The 24357-nt window shown below is 42.1% G+C and overlaps 1 protein-coding gene across 1 annotated transcript in view; it reads right to left on the bottom strand.

The window, feature by feature from the left end:
* The window catches only part of AHCTF1 (AT-hook containing transcription factor 1), a 204264-nt gene that overhangs the window by 56675 nt on the left and 123232 nt on the right, over nt 1-24357 (bottom strand). The window contains exons 26-30 of the mRNA XM_073627874.1: nt 12716-12817; nt 12300-12507; nt 10180-10380; nt 8181-8565; nt 2369-2471 (exon numbers count right to left, since the gene is read on the bottom strand). Coding sequence (XP_073483975.1) covers nt 2369-2471; nt 8181-8565; nt 10180-10380; nt 12300-12507; nt 12716-12817 — 999 coding nt within the window. The remainder of the gene's footprint in view (nt 1-2368; nt 2472-8180; nt 8566-10179; nt 10381-12299; nt 12508-12715; nt 12818-24357) is intronic.

Below are 24357 nucleotides of genomic sequence, written 5' to 3'. Positions count from 1 at the left end.
TAAAGAATTTAAGGTGGGGGAGGGGGATCTAGGACGCCTCCTATCCACCTGGATGGAGGATGCAATTAGAGCTGCTAATCTTCCTTCTAGGCCCTGCAGGGCTGAGGAAAATGCATCTTCAGTCACATATACAGGGGCTGAAGTGTGTAAAGCAGTTGGACCACCGCTGGCTTCCAATGACTCACCCTGGCTTGCCATGTCAGGTATCTCCGGAGAGGATGACAGCATGGCGACATGACTGGGTTTCCCAGCGCCTGGGGGTGGCACCTTAGGTACCTTCAAAGTAGCTTTGGAAGTCATAATACAAGGTACAAAAAAAAAAACAGAGGTAACAAATTATCTCTTATTTGCCTTAATAATTAATTTAATTAATTTACAAGACAAGTGTCATCATATAATCAGTATTCAACTGCTGATAACAATCATATTTCCTGTGCTGGAAATGCCTGTGATACACCTCTTACGTGCTCAGCGATGCTGTGTTAGTGTGATGTGGCCGTGGCTGCAACAGACTCTTTATGAGCTATTTCGTTACAGACATCAGGTGAGAATCCTGATTGACGCCTTAGAGTTATGCCCCTAGCACCATCTATCTGTAAAACAGATCAGCTGTGTGGATGTCTCTAAGACTTACACATGGCACCGCCCTGAAAAAACACGCCCCCTTCGTGAGCTGCCCCCTCAAACCTTTACAGAGATCAGGTGAACTCCTGATTCAGCTGTGTGGAAGTTTTAAGGTAACCTTGTGTGCGTGCGCGCTGTTATTTAACAAAGTCAGTGAGGAGGCGGCGGCATCGCCGAGGCGAACGCACGCTGTGAGTTACAAATAAATGCTGCCTGATCACAGGCTTATATGTAAAAAACCACAACACAATAAGTGTCTATAAGGGCCGGTGCTGGCGCTTATCTTTCTAGACTAGAGGAACTTGTCAGCATGCCTCTCAGTGGAGGGAGGGGAGGGATATAGCCAGGAGATATATAGCATCTTAAAAGACAATAGCTGTATCTACCTGCAAGTCCTTTAGATGAAGTGATTTAGTGAAAACATATACACTTCATGCTGCTGCATCTACTGACAGCCAGAAACTCTGTATCCCTTTGATTCCTCTAAGAAATCCATCTTGTTCACTACGCACCCCCCTCTGCTGCTGGGCCCACACATGGTTTCAAGCCTGACACAGAGCTGTTTAAGGCAACAAGTAAGGTATGTGTAACTTTACTCCATCTAGGAGGAGACTTTCTTAAAGGCATATCTTTTAAAAAGATGGAAGGAAAGCATAGGCACCTTTTACAGTACCTAGCCTCTTCCCTTACCTTCTCCTCGCTGCAGGATACTGCTGATTCAACAGATGCAACCTTCACCCTTCACGGCGGGCAGCGTAGTTAAACCTTCAAAGACTGGGGCCCTTTTTAAAGGGGTTACGCTCCTTTGGACCATGTATAGCACCCCTCAGGAACAACTTTAGGTACTATGAAAAACCAAAAAGAGTCCTGGTTCCTAGAGTCCAGCTCTCAAAAGAGAAGCTTACAGGAAAAACCTCGTTCTTCAATGCGAGGCCCGGGTACCATCCTATGGCCTCAGTGGCGAGGATGGATCCGGTTGTGGAGGTTTTTTAAATCCAGCATGGATCCCTCCCTGGAGCTCCTCAGAGCACATCTTCACTCGTGACCAACACCTTAGACACTGGCGAAAAAACTGAGGACTCCTGGAAGGAGGAGGGGTTATATAGGGGAGTCAACTTCCTGTCTTGGTTATACCAGTGTCAACACCTGAAGGTAGGCCCATAACCCACCAAGTAATTACTTGAGGCTCTGTGTCCTATGATGTACGATAAAGAAATTAAAGTTGCCATTTCCTGAAACAGGAGGGAGAGGGAGATGTTTGTCATCTCTGACCCAGTTACCCAACACTTCCCTCATGCCTTGCCTTTTCCATACTACTCCTTTCTGCTTTTCCTCTTGTACCTTCTACTTTAATACTCTTTCCATGGCCACACATGGTTGACAAATATCCTTATAAGGATGAAAATTATCCAACCACCACAATTACACACCTTTACAATACTTCGATCCCTTGGGCATGATCCTTTCCTATTGTGTTGGCATGCGACTTTGATAATGTTTACAAACCACTGCCTGACAACTATCTATACAGTTTCCCTGAAAATGGGTTGATATATAGAATTCATCAGCAACTACTTAAAAAGTTCATAGAGGTCTTGAGCCTTATTTGGGGAGTGGTAACGTGTAAGGTATTTTTTTACTTTAGCCATGGAACGGCTAAAAATTTTCAAATTGCCTAGTTTTACTATACGATTTGTGCTTAAAGCTTGATTTTTATATTTTAAACATTAAGATCAACACTTACCACTTAACTTGAGTAACAATTTCCTGCACTGCAGTAAACTGGTGTAATGTTTCTGTGTCATTTTCAGATACTGAAAGATCGTCAGTATTTGCATTTGCTGTATCTAGTGAAAATTTTGAGAACACAAAAATATAAGTCAACACAACAAAACCTTTTTTGGCCTTCATTATAAATGATACTTTTCAGCGAACACAAGCTACACATCAGTGTTTTTAGTTTATTTGCTTTCTGACAACACAAGGAAATGTGCACATTTCTTAATTTTTTTCACATTCTCGTTTTGAGCATAGAAAGGCAAAATGCTCGTACACACCACCTTCTATAACCCTGGTCCCTCATGAAAAGTCTAACAGCTCAGGCTTTCAATACACTGGGCCTCTGCAGACCTGAAATATAAAAAGGATTTTTTATGTACACTGTAGAATCCTTTTAAGTCCACTGAGGGACAAATGAAATCTTAAAACTTTAGGTTTTCTAGTAGAAGCATTGGATGCTTTGGTGTCTAAGTGCGATCAGTACAACCTGATCTATGCCTTCCCTCCCATAAAAAAAAAAATCCTCCTTGTCTGAATTGCAGGATCGAGCTTGTGGGAGGGGGAGTTGCATTCAAGTGATCCTCACTGCCCCTTTCTGACCCAGATGGATGTGGAACACAAACCTGGTAAGACTCCTAGTAAATACTGAGGGTTCTCCTGGATAGTGAGGATCCAGCTTTAATGGAACAGCAGTTGAGGCCCAGGTTCTGCGGGACAGGGGCATCAGAGTCGGATTCCTATGACGTTAAAAGCCAGGAAATAAATTTCACAGTTTCTCTTCTCAGACATGGACATGCGAGTCTTATGGCTTCCACCCCAGGAGTTTCTCAGTGGTCCAAATTGTCTCCTTCCTGCAGTTTGGTCCAGACTAGTGTTTGGGTCTCAGCACTATAAACAGTCAGGTGCATTATAGACAGTCAGGTTTTTGCTCTTTCAAGTGCAAAAACCGTTGGCCTCTCTTTAGAACTTTTGTACAGAGCGCTCCCATGTAGGCCCCCCCACACACCAAAAATCCACCCCCCCTTTCAACTCTGGGAATGAAATCTTGTACTCTTTGCTTCAGAAACAGCTGTGTGAACCCATTAGACGCAACTTTCACAAGATGGTGTTTATTGTAGCCAACACTGCAAGGCAGAAGTCTGAATTGACAGTCTTATCCTGCAAGAAACCCTTTATGGTTCTGCATAGGGACATGGTGATGTTGAGACCCAGGACCTACTACTTGCCTAAAAGGAGTTTCTGCCTTTCACCTCAACCAGGGCATCCTCCTCCTGTCCCATTCCTGGCTCCAGTTAATCAGAAGGAAATTTCCCTCTATCGTTTGTATGTGGTTTGTGCATTGAGTTTATCTCTCAGATATAGTTTCTTTCAGGAAGACAAATTCCCTTTTTGTAATCCCCAGCCAGATGCTTCCGATTTTCATTCGACCATCTCTAGTTAGCTCAGACAGAGCATTATTCAAGCTTTTTGGTCTCAAGGATTGGGTTCCAACATTTTCCATTATTGCTTTTCATTATTCCACGCTATACTAAATTTGCAACCACTTATTGCCATTAGAGTATCATCAGCAGGAAGTAGAGGTACTGCCATTTTGACAAATTTACCAGGATTAAGTCTTAATTTTGACTTGCAAAGAAGCCAAGCCCCCTCAGAGCCTAGGCCTAGAGTCCAAGGCGTTAACTAGTATTGATCTTATGTATCTTCAAGAACTTTAAAGGGTACCTGAATTGGAGTCTTTACCCCTTGTCCACCAAGGTATGTTTATAAACATCCAGGTATTATAGTAGTGATTATATTGTGCTTAACTGAAAGGTGTTTTTGACCTGGAGAAAAATATGCAACCAATGGAGTCAGAAAAACTCTGTGGACCTTAAAGGGGTTGTAAATCCTTGTGTTGTTTTTCACCTTAATGCATCCTATGCATTAAGGTGAAGCCAAACGTGCAAGGTAAAGCCAAAATGTGCAAGTATGCATAGCATACTAGCACATTATGTGAAACTTTCCTGAAAACAAATAATTTCAGCGATGCCATCGCTGGAGGCCGCTTCCATCTTCACCTTTCTTCTGGGTCCACACACTCCGGCTGTGTGACCGGCCAGAGCTGCAATGAGATAGATATATCTATATATATATCTATCTCTATCATATTTATATTAAATATCTCCTAAACTCTGCACGTTTAGGGGATATTTACAATACCTACAGGTAAGCCTTATAATAGGCTTACCTATAGGTACAAGTACAAGATTAAAGTTTACAACCACTTTAACCTCTTGCTGACCAGCCGCTGTCATCATACTGCGGGAGATCAGCTCTCCAGAGCAAACCGCTGTAGGTGTACGTCAGTCTTTGCATAGAAGATGGCGTGCCCCAGGGTCCGGCGGACTCTATGTCTGCCGTTGACCCTCGATCACGGTGTACAGAGGCAGAACTGTAAAAAAGGCGAATCCTCATTCTGCCAGATATGTCAGATCTTCTGTTCCCAGGGATCGGGAAAAGCGATCTGTCATGTCCTTGGTAGCCCACCCCCCCAAAGGTTAGAACACACCCAGAGAACACACTTAACCCCTTCCCTGTTACATTGATCAGTGCATTTGTATAGCACTGATCAATATAATGTCACTGGTCCCCAAAAAGTGTAATTTGGGGTCAGATTTGTCTGCTGCAGTCCCACTAAAAATTGCAGATTGCCATTAGATGTATAAAAAAAAAAAAAAAAAAAAAGTCAGTTAAATCTATCTCAGTTTATAGGCATAATAACTTTTGCGCAAACCAATCAATATACGCCTATTGCGATTTTTTTTTTTTTAACAAAAATATGTATTAAGAGTATATATCGGCCTAAACTGATGAATACTTTTTTTTTGGATACGTATTGTAGCAGAAAGTAAAAAAAAAAATATTTTTTTCTTTTTTCAATTTTTTTTTTTGTTTATAGAGCAAAACAAACAACGAAGAGGTGATCAAATAACATAAATAAAGCTATTTGTGGTGGGGGAAAAAAAGGACGTCAATTTTGTTTGGGTAAAGCGTCGCACGATCGTGCAATTGTCAATTAAAGCGATGCAGTGCCGTATCGCAAAAAATAGCCTGGTCATTAAGGGGCAAATCCTTTTGGGGCTGAAGTGGTTAAAGGGGAAAAAAAAAAAAAGTTTTTATGTTACTACTTTCTTCAATTTAAAACCATAAATTCATTAAAAAAATGATGAATAAAAACCAAGCGCTGATGTGGATAGATATGTGTGATATAAATAAATTGTGCTTAAAAATATATATATACCAATATAGTTAGTGCTATAAAAAAATCAGTAAATTAAAGCTGCTATCAATATAGGGTGATCAGATAACCAAACAAATAGTACTAAGTATAAAATTGATGCACTTTAAATAAATAGTGCACAATATGCTGCTGCGAAAAAAAAAAAAATCTGATATGAAGCAATTAAGATCAAATTCTATGTTTAGGCCATTTGGCGCAAGAGTCCCCATCTGGAATATCCATTTAGACTCGCTTTTACGGAGTTCCCTTATCTTATTTGAGCCTCTCCAATGTGGCTTGTATTTCTGAATCGCCCAAAATTTCAACTGTTTGGGGTCACTATTGTGGTGCATAGCAAAATGTCTGGAGACATTATGCTTAGGGAAAGATTTTTTGATGTTCTGGATATGTTCCCTTATGCGTTTCCACATAGGCCTCTTGGTTCTACCAATATATTGTAGTGAGCATGAGCATTGCAAAACATATACTACTCCTTCCGTCCTGCACGATATAAAGTCCTTAATAGTATGTTCATTGCCAGTACTTGTTGCTGTGAATTTATTACACTTTTGCCCATTTTGTTGGGTATTGATGCAAGCGTAACATCTTTTACAGGGGAAGAACCCTTTCCCCTGGAAAAAGGATAATTCCGTCAATCTTTTGGGGGGTTCTGGGACGTTTTTGGCAATTAGATCCCTTAACGTGGGGACTCGCCTATAAATGAAGTGAGGCTTATCCGGTAGGATGTTGCAGAGAGTTTTATCTGATTTTAAAAGAGGCCAATGTTTTCTGATGATTCTTTCCATTTTCTTATGTTGAATGCTGTAGTTCATTATCAGTGGTATATCGTTATCTTTATTATCTTTGATTTTATCCTGGATCAGAACCTCCCTTGGGGTTTGATTAATCTCCTTGATTTTTTCTGCTATGAATTCCTTGTTATATCCTTTGTCTTCAAACTTTTGTCCCATCAATTGTGCCTGTTTCAGATATTCATTATTATCTGAGCAATTTCTTCTTAGCCGTATGAATTGCCCCTTGGGAATATTGCGGAAGTACACATACATATTAGTGATTTTGCTATCTATCGCAGTATGTAATGACATGCGATCTGAGGTGTTAACATTGAATGTGTAGTAACACTATTTACCAATGGAGGGAGTTTCGTGACTGCACTAATTAGGTCCATTTTTATGTTCTTATTTTTTATCTGGAAGTGTTCTATATTTGTTTGCAAACCTGTATTTATAAATATATGTTCCCCTTTTTTTTGTAAAACAATTAAATAAGGCTTAAGCCAAAATATTTACATGTCATTAGTAGCAGAAAGCAGTATGATGATCCAATGAACACAGCGCTGTCTCCATGGTAACCACAATGCCATAGGACTTAAATACAGAGGCCGTGGCTTCCTGGGTTTATCCTTGAAAAAGTCACGTGTCAGTGATGTAACGCGTGGGAGGAGCTTAGGACGTTCAGTGCTGCAATACACCTGAAGGTTAACAGCAGCTGTTTCTCTATGGGAAACCTCGTCCACAGCGGCTGACTGCAATCTGCTTATTTGAATGCTTCTAATACAGTGTTTCTCAACTCCAGTCCTCAAGGCGCCCCAACAGGTCATGTTTTCAGGATTTCCGTCAGATGAAAGGGCTGTGGTAATTACTAAGGCAGTGAAACTGATCAAATCACCTGTGCAAAATAATGGAAAACCTGAAAACATGACCTGTTGGGGCGCCTTGAGGACTGGAGTTGAGAAACACTGTTCTAATAGACCGGGAGTTTGTGAGTGTATCTCTTGTCTCTGTTTTGCTTATGTACTATCTAGTAAGTTCACTGCACAATGATCTATTTTTTCTTTGCTTGCTTTGCATAAAACCTTTATCCTGAGAGCCGAATCACCAGCAGTATAATTGTTGAAGTGGGATGCAAGAAAAACTAAATATCCTGATACAAACGATCTAACCCAGTGAGTCAATCAATCTGGATTAAGGGAAGGAACTGTTTAATTATTTTTACTTTCTCCCACTATTTATCTCTGCCTGGACATTGTACTCAGAGTGTCATTATTATTTTATTTATACTAACCGTCACATCACCAATTTGAAGATTTTTTTGGCATTTTTTTTTTTTTGGCAATTTTTTTTTTGGCAATTTTAACACATGTATTAGCACCATAATTATGTATTTATTTTATTCACATGTATGCATTTTTTATTCCTGGATTTAAGCTTAGTCGCAGCAGCATATTGTGCACTATTTATTTAAAGCGCATCAATTTTATACTTAATAAATTCATTAAAGCCATGTTTGTACTTTGACCCAGTCTAGAAACCAGCCCCAGGCATTCCCAGAAAATATGTGACATACGGCTGCAGGATTATGAGACAGATGATGTCTTCTCTCTTGTTTTACCATCTAAAACAAGCAATGAAAGGGGCAATCTAATTTGTTAGATGAAGACTCAAAGTATACAGGACTGAAAACAATTACCCACATTTACACACACACGCAAACACACCTTTATCTGGCAGTTCTTGAACATCTGTAACATGGATTTCTGCTGATGTTAAGCTGCTCACTTCAGAAGGCAAAGAGTCTTTAATAGGAAGCTCAGATTTAGCTGTTACAGTAACTGTCTCATCTTCCAGATCTTCAGGTGTTGGAGCATCATGATACTCCAGTGTTGTCTGATCTGACCGTGCAGATACATTATTTGCATCCTTACTGGCTTCCATCTTGCTGGGACTCCCATCCTGAATACCAGATGAAGACTCATCCATCTCATCAAGGTCTTTAGTAGAGGTGTTGCTTATAGACAATGCCATCCTTTCCGGCCAAATGGTATCCTGAGCAGATTTTATTAGTGGGGAGGACGCTGGCAAATCCTTGTCAGGTGTTAAAACCTGCAGTAACAAAACAAAAAGTAACTATCAGTGTTTGTCTAAGTTTTAATTTTATACTTTTTGTATTTGTAAAAAGGTTTTCTCAAACGGTATAATGGAGGACACAGACTAATGGGGTATTCTAGACCATTAGAATGGGCACCAGGGAGTGTGTGCAGCTCAAAAGTTTCCTGAAGGACCAACACCTGAAACTAGCACCAAATCGCCACCCGATAGGAAAAGGAGAAGACTAGGTGGTAAAAAGGCACAGGGAGATATGCCTGGTGCCAGAAGGAAATATTTAGAACTAGACACAATATGGGTGGGAAACACAAAAGCATAAAGAAACTGGTCTACCCCAATCTAACCAGAAAGGTGGAACAAATAAACCAACATACTAAAAGGGAAGGACTAAGACTGAAGTGTGAATAATAAAGGAAATCATGAAAAACTGAAATGGGCAATAGGAAACTGAAAATGTCCTGTCAGAGGAAGATGAGAACAACCTTAGGCCTCTTTCACACGAGGGATCCGTATGTCCGATTTTCATCCTTCCGTTTTCGGATGAAAAACGGACATACATTCATCCCTATGGAGCGTCGGATGTCAGCGGTGACATGTCCGCTGACATCCGACCCCGCTCCGATCCGAAAAGTGTAACGGAGGAAAAACCTACTTTTCCATCCGTTATCGGATCGGGTGACGACGGACACTACGGTCCGTCGTCATCCGATCCCCCCATAGGGGAGAGCGGCGCTCTGACAGGTCCGTCGCTGCACAGTGTGCAGCGATGGACCTGTCATCTTCCTGCTCAGCGGGGATCGGCGGAGCGATCCCCGCTGAGCAAGCGGGTGTTCACGGGGCGGATCATCACTGATCCGCCCCGTGAGAAAGAGCCCTTAGGCTAGGTTCTAAGCTACAATTCAACTGTTCCCCATAAAGTCCAAAAGAGAAGGAGGAGATTAATACCTATGCAGGCACGTATCAATGCAAAGAGTTGGTAGGATAACTTGTGTGAGAAGTACCTCCAAGGAGAGTTAACAGTGGTTCCTGAACCTTCTAGAAACTAGGGTTCAACCTCAGTCAACATGAGAAATGTAACCCAATAGCTTCCTATACAAGAAGAGGTAGGAAATGAGAGTAGATAGCCTTATCAAAAAGAGCAAGAAGGAACAGATATGATAGTCCAAGTTCAATTCCCTGCTGTCCCAGGAAGGAAGGAAGGAAGGAAGGAAGGAAGGAAGGAAGGAAGGAAGGAAGATTTATTTAGCGGTGGAGCTGACAGAAGCAGTCTTTTTTCCTTTTGGGGGGGGGGGGAACGCCGTTTTAAAAACAATTTTGGCATGGGAATTCCCCTTAAGAAAAGTGTGTGTTGCTGGCAAAGCTTTTCTTTACATCTACGTGCTTTTGTGAATGGAGCCCAGAATTATCGATATATGCTTTTTGGGTCAGCAACTCAAATCACTGAAGCCAAAAGGTTTACAATGACAGCTGGTGAACTACCAGCTCTTAAGAACTCAATAGCTGCCCCCATGAATTTTAATGCGAGTCCTTTTAAAAGGCCGTCAAGCCGTCTACATATAACTTCTATATTTGAGTTACAAATTCCAGGACAAGATAGATCTAAAAGCTTACCCCTTTGATGTATTTGTTACTGATCTGTTCCATAAAAGAGATTTTAGCCTCTCTAGGTCGTAAAGGAGGCGTAATCGATCTTCCAGGAGAAACTGAAGGAGAAGCCAGAGGGGTAGTTCGAGCACTGGACCTCAAAATGGACTGAGGTGTATGCACCGTGAATACAGAAGAAACTGAGCTTGCAGCCAAAGCTTTTGCCCTCTGTAACGAAAACATTTTCAGTGATTATATAAAGATAAATAGCAAGCAACTTTAGCAATGAAGTAATTATTATTATAGATGAATATAATGCACTTAAAGAATACATGCAATATCTAACCTCCATCTGAAAATGAATGTTGCTCTTTTATGGTGACAAAACTTTGTAACTCAATGACAATGGAAGTAGTATGCACATTGGGAATGTAAAAAAAATTTAAAAAAAACGTTATTTCAATATTTGGTTTAGGATGGTAGAGTATTAAAGCTGTATTAAACCCAAAAGCAAACAGATTGCAGTTTACCAAGTCTTAAACGTGGCAACTGCACTAGTCTTTTTTAGGCTCTCTTACCTTGATTTTCACCTGGTGATCATCTTGCCAATGCCATTTTTCTACAGAACAAGCTGTCCAGCAAAAGTAGTAGTAACAGGGTTAATACAAACCATTGACTAGAGTGCTTACAATGGTCAGTATTTATGTAAAACTATTATGCCAAAAGGAAAAAAAAAGGTTTGCTGTAACTGCTTATAATGTGCTAGCTGGAGTTTGGCTTTGTTAGAGAATCTAAGGCCTCGTACACACTGAGGCTCTGCTAAAAGCTTCTCTCCTGGCAGGAGAAAAGTAGCTGCAAAAAACGCTCCTAAGCCGGATTAAGGTGCATCAGGCTTTTTTATACTCTAAAGCTCCTCTCCTGAACGCACAAGTGATTTTTTTTTCTGCCTCTAAACGCCTATAGTCTGCAAGGACACATAGGTTAACACAGAGGGGAGTTTAGAGGCATAGAAAAAAAACACCACTTCAATAACACTTTAGGGTCCTCTCACAAGGGCAGTCCGTCTGCAGACTTCGCTTTGCTCAGCGGGGGATCGATCGGCTGATCCCTGCTGAGCAGGCGGATGACAGGTCAGTCTCCGCTCACTGTGCAGAGATTGACCTGGAGTCCCCCTCTCCTCTATAGGGAGATCGGATGACTATCCTCTGGATTTCATGGAGGGGATCGGATAGCAGCAGATGTCAGCAGACATGTCACCGATGACATCTGCCGCTCCATAGGAGTGAATAGAGCATCCGATCAGGTCCGCCTGAAAAACTGACAGGTGGACCTGATTGGAAAGCCCGTGTGAAATGGGTCTTATAATTATCAAAAAAATCCAAGGTGTTGAGTCAATGGCAGAGGTGTTGATCGAGCCATATACCAAAGTCAAGTCGCTCGAGCAGCATCCAGAAGAGAAAACCACTGACTGTATAAAGCATAGGCTGCTACAGTGAATTTATGAATCCCCAGTGACCTTCCCGCTGTGAAATATGAAGGGTAAAATGTAACCAAGAAGGTGTTACGACTTTTTACTGTATTAGAGAGTTGAAGATGACTGGGTGCTGAATCAAAAAAAAAAAAAAGATCAAAAAATAAAACAAAAAAATATATACATACAGGCGGTCCCCGGGTTACAAACAAGATGGGGTCGGTAGGTTTGTTCTTCTTAAGTTAAATCTGTAAGTTGGAACAGGTAAACTTTTAAAGTGTAGCTCCAGCCAAAAAAACTTTTTTTTAAGGTTTAAGGAAAGCATAGGGAAGGGTTAACACCCCTGTAGCGATTGTTTTACTTTCTGCGCCCCTGTTCAGAAGATTTCACCTCACTTTCTGTCCCTATGACAATTGGATTTTGAAAGTTTTGGGTTGTAGTGGAAACAAGCCTTGGTGATAAAGCATCAGTGGAGGTACCTTTTTCCCATAACTCTTACAAGAGTGAATTTCCTTCCTATACACACACACACACACACACACGTGTATAGATAGCTATACATTATATATTTATACGTATACACACACACACACATACAGTGTGTATACATACACAAAATATTTACACACAGTAACTTCAACGTCACACTACACCTTTCTTAGTTCATTAAAAATACCTTTACTACAATAGGTGTTTCCAGAAGGTTAAACTCAGACGTTTTGGTCAAATTTCTCAACTGTGCAAGTTTCCTCAGATTTGATTGGACAGGACTAGAAGTAACCAACATGGAAGAATTACGAGGAGTTCGCTCATTAACCACCTCAAAATCTGCATCTAGAGGTGAAGGCTCTGTTAAGATGGGATGGACAATAGAATCCAGTAATCTGTGGAACAAAAAAAAAATCCAACCATTTAGGGCAACTGCCTTCTGTAAAAATCAAGACAAATTTGCAAAAACAAAATCGTACAATTTAATATGGCATTAAAACAAAATTGGCTAGACAGCAAAATGCTATTAGTAAGACTAAGAAAATAATGTATTTTGGTATCAGAGTCTAAATCATCCAAATTTCTTGGTGTGTAGTTACTAACCTTGACACTCTTCTAGATTTGGATATAGGCGTATCAATAAATGCATCGGTCATTTCTAAATGTGGCAAAGCGGTTACTGGATTCTGCTCTTCAGTAGTTAGGCTGCAAAGTAAATGGAAATCAATTTAAGATGGACTTAGTTACTTTGCTGGATCAAAGTGAGGAACTGTTCTAACACAGCTAATGGGCCAAAGCTTCACAAATTACCCCTACCCATCTCAGTAATCGCACGTTTGGTCCCCAACCTGCAATTAAACTCTTGGCAAAAGAAGGGCATATCTCAGATCTATACTCAGAAAATCGCTTAAACCATTTATCTCTACCACAGATTACTTCAAATTAGGGGTGACCCACTGTCTACTGCACAACCCCCATCTCCATAAATATGTACCAGAAAAAGCATGGCTGTAGCCAACGATAAAATCTACCAAAAGGTATCACCTTTTTTACAACTTGCTACAAAGCAAAAATATCCTTCAGTAAATGATCTCCTATGGCGAAATGGGAAAGGAATTTGAGATGCTCTTTTTGGAGACTCTTTGGCAAGCAGCTCTCACTTAAGGAACCCACAGAGCAACTCGCTCCTCCAACCTTTGGGAACTCACATACAAACTCAACCTTAGATGCTATAAAACTCCTTCCCAGATACATACATATGACCCAACCACCCCACCCTCATGCTGGAGAGACTGTGGGTCCCCAGGGACTCAATTACATATTATGGGGATGCTCCAAGATTACCAATTTCTGGAAATACCTGTCTCAACTACTATCCCAGGTCACTGGCATCCCAACATCCCTAACACCAGAACTTGCATTAACAGGAATTGATACTGTACCTCAACAACTCCGCTGCATAAACACCCACATTCTCCTTGCAGTGAGAATAACCATTGTTAAACACTGGAAATCGACCGACCACCTAACCAAAAGGGAAGTGATGAACCTAGTGCACATCCTAATGCATGTATGAACGTGTTTGCTTTGAGTGTAGGTCGCTTATCAATTGCAAACAAAAACTGGTCACACTGGCTTAAATAGTACCAGCAATTTTCCCCATACTATCACTTATCACTCATTCTCCCATTTTATCTTTATGGTCTTTTTTAACCCTCAGGAACTTCTTGTACCATGCAACTTTAGACTTGTTGATTGTATACCACATGCATATACTTACCTTTCCTTTTCGATTGTGCCAACGTTGTTTGCAACCAAAACTAAGTGCCTTTTTATGGCTATTTTCTGTATTAAGCAACTCTCCAATAAAAAATGTATAGAAAAAAAAAAAAAAAAAAGAAGAAGTGAGGAACTGTTAAAGAGGAACTGCAGTCTGCTCACATAATTTGTAATAAAAACATCTTTGCCATTCTGAAGCTTCCCTCCAACCACTTTGCATATTATTTCATATATACAATTATTCTGTACTTGTCAAATATGCTGCAGAAACCTCCCTCCACCAAGTCTGGCTGCAACCATTTTTAAACTGTGGGCAGCTGAAGCTGCTGCCTGTTCACTTTCTGGATTTTCACACAGAGGCACACCCCCAGCTCTGCAGATCTCATTGGCCCTCTTATGACTCATCCCCCTCCCTTCCTGGCAAACATCTTACAAGAGTGAGAGAGAGCTGTGCATGATGTCATAAGACTAGGTTTTTTACCAGAGAAGAAACAGGAAGTAGGCTGTATAAGGTATTTACTGGCAGAAAAAAAAAAAAAAAGGTTTTACTATCCAAAGGTAAAATAAGGGCAGAAGATTTAATAGCTGGAAAGTTGAAAAAAATGACTGAAGGTCCGCTTTAACCACTTGCCGACCGCCACATGTACTTATACGTCGGCAGAATGGCACGTACAGGCAAATGGGCGTACAGGTACGTCCCTTTAAATTTGCCGGGTGGTCGCGTGCCGTAAGCTCCGCGTGTGATCGCGGGTCCTGAGATCTTCCTCTCACGGAGAGGAAGAACAGGGAAATGCTGATGTAAACAAACATTTCCCCGTTCTGCCTAGTGACACTGATCACAGCTCCCTGTAATTGGAAGCGGTGATCAGTGTCATGTCACACATAATCCGCCCACGCCCCCCCCCCAGTTGGAACACATCCCTAGTACACACTTAACCCCTCCTGGTTAACCCTTTCATTGACAGTCACATTTACACAGTAATTAATGCATTTTTAATCGCGCTGATTGATGTATAAATGTGAATGGTCCCAAAATAGCGCCAAAAGTGTCCGATCTGTCCGCCATAATGTCGCAGTCATGATAAAAATCGCTGATCGCCGCCATTACTAGTAAAAAAATAAAATAAAAATGGCATAAAACTATCCCCTATTTTGTAGATGCTAAAACTTTTGCACAAACCAATCAATAACCGCTTATTGCAATTTTTTTTTACCAAAAATATGTAGAAGAATACATATCGGCCTAAACTGAGGGGGAAAAAAAATTTTATACACTTTTTTTGGGATATTTATTTTAGCAAAAAGTAAAAAATATTTATTTTCAAAATTGTCGCTCTTTTTTGTTTATAGTGCAAAAAATAAAAACCGCAGAGGTGATCAAATACCACCAAAAGAAAGCTCTATTTGTGGGGGGAAAAAAAAGACATCAATTTTGTTTGGGAGCCACATCGCACAACTGCGCAATTATCAGTTAAAGCGACGCAGTGCCGAATCGCAAAAAGTGCTCTGGTCTTTGGCCAGCCAAATGGTCCGGCGCTTAAGTGGTTAGCTTAAGTCAGTCTTGTTTTTTTTATGCTGTGCAGCTGGCAGGTTTCCCCCCTCATTTCCTGTCCCTCTGACAGTGTTAAAAACAAGCCATGTATAAATATTCCCATTGCAAACATTCCTGGGAATAACAAAGAGCAGTGTAGCGTCAAAAACAAGGCTTATCCTCAATCGACAACACAGCAGACAATGCACATAAGAAGGCGACAGAGCAGTCATGGATTCTCAAGAAGTGGTCTGCAATTGCCAGGTATAGGCAGTGTAAAGTGAATCTCCAGACTTCGGGGTGTGGAGTTTTGAAAGCCGTGTGCTATTGCTGGGAGCTGTGTAAATACTCAAGAGTACCAGAAGTAAAAAATTACTGGGAAATCTAAGGGAAAAATATAAAATTTACCTTCAAGAGAAAAAAACCTTAGACTTACTGGTAACAGTATTTCTAGGAGTCTTTCAGGACAGCACCTGGGAGATAAGCGAGTACTTACTCTAGGGTGGAACCACTGCTTGCTCAACCTTCCTGCCGAATGATTGCTCTGTGGCCAAAAGTAAATCCGTCCTATAATGGCGGGTGAAAGTAGAAAACTTGCCAAGTGGCTGCTTTGCAGATTTGTTCTGACAAAGCACCAGCCCATTCTGCCCAGGATGTTGCCACAGCTCAGTTTGAATGGGCCACAACACCCACGACTTCACTCCCGAGGCTGTACAAGATTCCTTAATGGCCAAAGCCATCTCCCCATTGTACTTTTGGAAGCTCCGAACCCTTTACGTGGTCCCGAAAACAGTATGAACAGAGTGTTCATTTTTCTAAACTTCCTCGTGATCTCAAGATAATGCAACAAGCATCTTTTCACATCCAAACTTTGAAAACCTATTTCTTTAGGACAAGATGGACAAAAAATTGGCAGAATTGACAGGAATCCTGGGGATGCCCTCAGAACTACCCAGTCCAGGAAAATAGTCAAAAAAGCCTCAATAATAGAAAAGGCCTGCAGCTCCCTTACCCTTCTAGCTGAAGTAACTGCCACCCATAGAATTACTTTTAAAGACCAATCTTTAATTGTAGCATCTTCTGGTGGCTTAAAAGGTCTTTTAGTCAGACCCTGCAAAATCACCGACAAATTCCATTTGGGAAAATTCTTAAAAAGGCACTGGTCTGGCTCTAGCCAGAGCCCTAAAGAACCTTATGACCAAAGGGTCACGAGAAAAAAAGCTTTCTACAAAAAAGTGAACAATGCGGCTCCACAAGCCTTTAAGATACTGGCCACTAACCCTTTCTCCATTCGGTCATGAGGACTTTCAAGGATGGAAAATTACTTCCTGTAGAAAAAAATTATTCAAGGTGCTCCAGGAGTTGTAGCATTTCCACGCCTTAAAATAAACAGCCCTTGTAACTTTTTTCCTGCTATCTAGCAGCATAAAAATTTTGTTGGACAAACTCTGTTTAGGATTTGTTCCTCGGTAGCCAGGCTGCTAGCCTGAGATGGCCTATATTCAGAAGAAGGGTTCCCTGACCCAGCAGATCTTCTTGCAGAGGCAACAACTAATAGAGTTCTGCTGCTAAGTTTAGTAGTGTTGAGAACCATGCTCTTGGGTCAATAGGGAGCCACTAGAATTAGGCTTGTGGTTTCTGCCACTTTTTTTTAGAACCAAAAGGAATTATTTGAAATGGGGGAAAAGCGTAGCACAAAAGGAAGGCCCAAAGCTATGCTAGTGCGTCCAGACAAAATTACACCAGTACTTCCTTCTTAAAATGGAGGTCCGCTGAAAAAAAAAAATTATTAAAAGCCAGCAGCTACAAATACTGCAGCTGCTGACTTAATATATGGACACTTACCTGTCCAGGGAGCCCGCGATGTCGGCAGCCGAAGCCGATCCGTCCTTCGGCTCTCGGCGGCTGCCGCCGCCATCCTCTGTAAGGGAATAAGGAAGTGAAGCCGTGCGGCTTTACTTCCTGGTTCCCTACTGCGCATTCGCGAGTCGCGCTACTCATCCTCTCAGGTCCCTGCTGTGTTCTGTGTCTCGCAGAATACAGCGGGGGAGGACGGGGTAGGCGCCGGAAATGGCGTAGGTCACCGCAAGCGCCGCGGTGAGCTATGCCAGGAAGTGGGAGCAAATATCTGTATTAGACAGGTATCTGCTCCCTCCTCCCCCCTGAAAGGTGCCAAATGTGACACCGGAGGGGGGAGGATTGCAAAAAGTGGAAGTTCCATTTTTGGTTGGAACTCCACTTTAAGAAGTCTACTACCCGATTCAAGCTGCCTTAGATGCACAGCTGTCAAAGAAGCCAGAGTGTCTTCTGCCCATGACAGGATTTGGAGAGCTGAGGCCAGGAGAACCCTGCTTCTTATGCCTCCCTGATTTAAGATGTAGGCTACAGCCGTAGCATTATTGAATAGCACCTTAATGTGATGGCCCTTGATAATCTCCTTGAATGACCAAAGCCCTAGGAGAATGGCCTTCAGCTCTCTCCAGCTGGAGGATCTTTTGGCCTCCAAGTTTGTCCAGGATCGTTGGGCAATCTGACCCTCAAGATGCACGCCCCATCCCAAGGAGCTTGCGCCTGTCAGTCTCTTTGCAGCTGGGAATGTTCAGAACAAACCCTGCGTTAAATTTGATTCCTCCACCACCATAATTTCCTCTCGAGGGAATTGTGATTTGCTTTTGCAATGATAACCCGAAATTCCAATTCTGCAGAATTGCCTGCTGAAGATCCCTGGAATGGAGGCGGGCCCACTGAACAGCTGGGATCGAGGCTGCAAGGAGGCCCAGTGTTAACATGGCTGCCTGAATCATAATTGGTAAGCTTGTCTGGACCGATTTCACTACGTTCTGAACTTTGGTTACTTTGTCTTCTGGGAGGAAAATCTTTTTCCGAGTTGAATCAATTGTATAACCCAAAAATCTTATGATCTGGGAAGGGACCACGTTCAACTTTTCCCTGTTCAGAAGCCATCCCAAACTCTTCTAGTGACGCTGTCCTTTCCAATTTTTTCTACAACAGGTCTTTCGAGTTTGCAAACAGGAGGAGATCGTCCAGATAAAGAAAATAAATTCCCCGCATCCTGAGCAGTGCCAAAACTTCCGCCATCTTTACAAAAATCCTTGGAGAGGACGACAGTCCAAAAGAAAGAGTTTTGAACTGAAGATGCAAAATTGTGTCCCCCGTCTTGACTGCCAATCGCAAATACCTTTGGGATGCTAGTGGTATGGAGATGTGTAGGCAAGCATCTCAGATCTATGGAAAGCACCCTGCGGTAAGAAGCTTCCTTACCGAAAAAAATCGTATCAATGTAGACATTGTTACAGAGTCCAGAGGCATCTGCCATGCACCCAAATGCCTTTTGTTAAACTGGCAAGGTGTCAAGCAGATCCTCCCAGGACGTTCCTGCCTCAATGTGCTCTTTCAACTGTTCCAGCCAGTGTCCAAGGTTCCTCGCTACCATCGTTTTTTTTTTTGAAGGGAATCAGCTCTCCTAGCCATGGTGTCTTTCAGGACGCCCATATCCCCAAAAGCTAGATGGGCATTTCAAGAGACCCGGGAAAGGGCCGCATCTAACTTGGGCCTTTTGTTCCAAACCTGAGAATTATCCTCATCAAAAGGGAATCTCCTTTTAAGCAATCGAGAAAAAAAAAAAGGGGCCCTCTGGGTCTCTCCATTCCTTTTTACAGCCTCTGACAGGACCCTGTGTACCGGAAACACCTGGTGTTTGACCTCACCCATACCCTGATACATTTTATCATGAAGAGATAAAATGGGTTTTATCATCTTCTTGGATGTTCAGGGTGGTATGGATGGTTTTCAACAGGTCGTCCACCTCTTCCAAGGGCAGCTTGTATCGGGAGGAAGTCTTATCCTTCTCTTCTCCCTCCTTCTCATCTAATCCTGGGGAGTCCCTTTGCACTTCCTCCGAATCGCTAACCTCTCTAGGAGCAGAAGCCGACAGGAGAGGGCTGGATGGTAGATTACCCCTACTGCTAGACTGTACCACAGGACGCTTATCTATACAAGATTGAAAGGACTGAAAAGTATCTGTCAGCTCCTTCTGCAAAGAGGCGAGAAGCTCACTTGGACTGAGCAGAGGAAGTCAACGAGGAAGTTTCCCGTTTGACTAAATCTGCTATAAAAGTCTTGGTCCAAGAGTCCCTAAGAGTGGCCTTACAGGAGGGACATTTCTTTTTTGGAGGGGGAGAAGAGTGCTTGGTCTTTAATGTGGCTTTTGCCTGAAAGAAACCAAACAAAGAAAACAGGCCTGGGAGGGATGACCTATATGAAAACCAAATACACAAACAGGTATGCACCTCACATTTCCCCACCTGGAGAAAGCATAGCACACACATGGTTCCCCTGCAGAGCTTCAACCATGGCAGAGGAAACACTACAACTAAAGGCCATGGTTGAAGTATCCTGTCTTTTAAAGATTGTGACGACAGTGTTTCCTGGGAAAATGAGTGGAGCTACGCACGCTCCAGGTGCTGTCCTGAAAATAAATAAATTTAAAAGTCATACCTTCTTGAATCCTTGCAAAATTTTACCAATGTACAGCCCTCAATGGCAGAGGTATGCACTTCTGCTTAGTGTTTAACCTAAATATCTTTATTAATTGTCCCAATTAAGACAGTACATCTATCCAAAAACCATAAGTTAAAAATAGGACAGAAGTCCTATATAGCATAGGTGGCCACCAAATCATTCCACATACACCAATCACTCATACACTTGTATGCATATATAACATTATGTAGGAGACCCGGGTCTAATCTGGAGATCATAAAGTTCCTAAGTAAGGTTATAGATGAATTTATATTAAGCCTTCGGTCCTCACTAAGTAAAGTGCAGGTGCTGGTGATTGAGGAATATCCGTCCGGATACGGATAGCAAGAGCAAGAGCAAAAGTAATATAATGGGATGTCCCAGTATTACCAGCTGTGTAGCGACAGTCAGAGGGCAAGTTTACATCTTAAACAAGGAAACAGACGGTGGATAGCAGTAGACAATGTGCCTCCTATATGTTGGAGTACTACATAGCTCACCGTTTCTTCCAATTATCTGCCAGACCAAGCGCAGAACATTTGAACTCTGTGATACACCGTACATCCCCTCGGGGAAGATCCGGAAACGACAGCTCATGTCAGTAACAGATGCACACCGCATGAACGCTCCCCCACACCAAATCAGCGCGGCTACTACCATCCTCTCTGGGCTTTGTAATTCATCTGTTGAAGACGTCAAACAGTGAGCTATGTAGTACTCCAACATATAGGAGGCACATTGTCTACTGCTATCCACCGTCTGTTTCCTTGTTTAAGATGTAAACTTGCCCTCTGTCGCTACACAGCTGGTAATACTGGGACATCCCATTACATTACTTTGCTCTTGCATTTGAATCTGAAGTTGTTTCTCCATTATCCATATCCGGACGGATATTCCTCAATCACCAGCACCTGCACTTTACTTAGTGAGGACCGAAGGCTTAATATAAATTCATCTATAACCTTACTTAGGAACTTTATGATCTCCAGATTAGACCCGGGTCTCCTACATAATGTTATATATGCGTGCAAGTGTATGAGTGATTGGTGTATGTGGAATGATTTGGTGGCCACCTATGCAATATAGGACTTCTGTCCTATTTTTAACTTATGGTTTTTGGATAGATGTACTGTCTTAATTGGGACAATTAATAAAGATATTTAGGTTAAACACTCGCTTGTTCTCGAGCGGACTGTCTTTTGGAGGCCTTTCTCCTCCTCCCTTCTTTTGTATATGCAATGTGGTCCCTTGAACAACCATTTTTTTGATTGCTGACAAAGCATTGCCGATCCAATCAACAAATGGTATCTGTGGTATTAAGGGTATAATAATCAAGGTAGGCAACTCGAGGCGGTTAATTTAACCTTGGCTATACCTTTAACCTAATTTGGATGAATTTAAGGTGTCTCCCTTCCTCTTGTGTCTCTCCACTTCTGCTTAGTGTCTATCATCCTAGAAGCACTTTGTGCTCGGTAAAATGCCATCTTTTACAACGCAAGAAGTGTCTTGTTCTGGCCAGTGGTGCATGAAGCTTGGAAAATGCAGAGCGTGGTTTAAATTTTTTTTTTTTTTTTAAATGTCACACTAACACTACATTCATTTCTAGGCACCGGGCAAAAAAATAGGATTTTTTATAACAGCTTACCTGTAAAATCCTTTTCTTTTGATGTACATCACGGGACACAGAGCCTCAGTAATTACTGATCGGTTATATAGGGTATCACTAGGTGATTGGACACTGGCACACCCCAAACAGGAAGTTCAACCCCCTATATAATCCCTCCCCTTACAGAGATACCTCAGTTTTGTAGCAAAGCAATATAAGTGTATTAGAAGAGGGGCGGGACCTCTGTGTCCCGTGATGTACATCAAAAGGTTTTTACAGGTAAGCCGTTATAAAAAATCCTATTTTCTTTCTCGTACATCACAGGACACAGAGCCTCAGTAATTACTGATGGGACATCCCATAGCAATGCTATTTGAGGGGAGGGGAGGGGACCACACAACGTAGGGTGTATTCAGACCTGAGGACCTCGTACTGCTGCCTGCAACACACTACGCCCAAAGGCGATATCCTCATGCCTTCCCACATCCACCTGATAAAATTTGGTGAATGTATGAACTGAAGACCAGGTTGCGGCCTTGCAGATTTGAGCCATAGAGGCCTGGTGATGCACCGCCCAAGAAGCACTAATAGCCCTTGTGGAGTGTGCCTTGATTTGAAAAGGTGGAATTTTCTGTTTCAAACGGTAAGCTTGAATAATCATTTGTCGAATCCATTTTGAAATGGTAGACTTTGACGCTGCCTGTCCTCTATTGGGACCTTCTGGCAGTACGAACAAAACATCAGTTTTGTGAATTTGAGCAGTTGCTTCCAGATAGGCCTTGACTGCTCTTACTACATCCAAAGAATGTAGTGACCTTTCTTCCGTAGAACAGGGATCTGGGAAAAAAGGAAAATAATAAAAAACAATTCAAGTGCAGCGCAAAAAATAAAGTCCTTAAATAAGGAAACACAGTCCTCCTGTAATCTTTCTTCTTAATATGAAAAAACACGCAAGCTCTTCTCCACTACTGTGCATATAAAATGCTTACCAGATGGAAGATCATATAGGCGTAGATACCACAAATACTGGATACACACGGATCGGATGATCTGGTTGTCCTCACTGATGGCCAGCAGCTGTCTCTCCAAAGCAGCAGATGTATAAATAAACTCCAAAATGCAAGGAAAGGAGAAAACAAAGGGGACATCTAAGAGCGTTCCGTGTGATGCAATCAGCAGCAATTATAAAAATGGGATACAATCCATTTAAAAGCCCATAAAAATGGCGCTAATAAAACGATAAAATCACAATCTGGAGCGGAGTAGACACAGACTGTTCGCGTCCGAACAGCTGTGAGATGGCAGCGGGTGACGTGAGACTCCGCCCCCGTACGCGACGTTATGTCCACAGGACTTCGTCATGTCGCGTACGGGGGCGGAGTCTCACGTCACCCGCTGCCATCTCACAGCTGTTCGGACGCGAACAGTCTGTGTTTACTCCGCTCCAGATTGTGATTTTATCGTTTTATTAGCGCCATTTTTATGGGCTTTTAAATGGATTGTATCCCATTTTTATAATAAATTGCCGCTGATTGCATCATACGGAACGCTCTTAGATGTCCCCTTTGTTTTCTCCTTTCCTTGCATTTTGGAGTTTATTTATACATCTGCTGCTTTGGAGAGACAGCTGCTGGCCATCAGTGATCATCCGATCCGTGCGTATCCAGTATTTGTGGTATCTACGCCTATATGATCTTCCATCTGGTAAGCATTTTATATGCACAGTAGTGGAGAAGAGCTTGCGGTGTTTTTTCATAAGAAGATAGATTACAGGAGGACTGTGTTTCCTTATTTAAGGACTTTATTTTTTGCGCTGCACTTGAATTGTTTTTTATTATGGTATTTGGGCTTGGTGTTAACCCTTAATGTTCAGCTTGCAATATTTAGATCACATTTACTTTTGTTTGCACTGATTGTTCACAATTTTGGGAAAAAAGGAAGGCAGAACGATATCTTTGTTTAGATGAAAATCTGAAACCACCTTCGGTAGAAAGCTAGGATGAGGGCGCAATACCACTCTATCCTCGTATGATTAAATAAGGCTCTTTACAGGAAAGAGCTGCTAATTCTGATACTCTAGCAGAAGAAATGGCTACCAGAAAAATTAACTTTGTCGACAAGACCAAGGGAATTTGACGTATTGGTTCAAAAGGCTGTTTCTGTAAAATTGACAGTACCAAATTCAAGTCCCAGGGGTTTAGGGGCACCTTAACCGGAGGATTAAGACGTGTCACCCCCTGCATAAAGTTTTGGACCAAAGAATGTGAACCAAGTGGCCGTTGGAATAATACCGATAAGGCCGAGACCTGGCCCTTGATGGTACTCAAGGCCAGCTTCATTTCTAATCCCATTTGTAGAAAGTCAAGAATTCTACCCATTACATATTTTCTGGGATGCCAACCCTGGATTCACACCAGGATACATAAGCTTTCCAGACTCTATGATAAATCACTCTGGAAGCTGGCTTCCTTGCATTGATCAAGGTAGAGATCACAGGACCTGAAAGCCCACGACTCTTCGGAACGTGGGTTTCGATAGCCAAACCGTCAAAATTTAGCTTTGTAAGGCAGGATGGAACACTGGACCTTAAGATAACAGGTCTGAACGTGATGGTAGGGTTCACGGGGAACCTACTGTCATCCTTACTATTTCTACATACCAAGCTCTCCTGGGCCAAGCTGGGGCCACCAAAAGTACCGACTTCTTTTCCTGCCTGATCCTGCGAAGGAGTCGTGGCAGTAGCAGAATAGGAGGGAATGCATAAATCAGTGAGAACCGATGCCACGG

This window comes from Aquarana catesbeiana, linkage group LG04 (assembly GCF_042186555.1).
Source record: "Aquarana catesbeiana isolate 2022-GZ linkage group LG04, ASM4218655v1, whole genome shotgun sequence".
Classification (NCBI taxonomy): Eukaryota; Metazoa; Chordata; class Amphibia; order Anura; family Ranidae; genus Aquarana; species Aquarana catesbeiana.
Note: the sequence above shows the minus strand (reverse complement) of the source record. Positions and strands in the feature narration are given on the sequence as shown.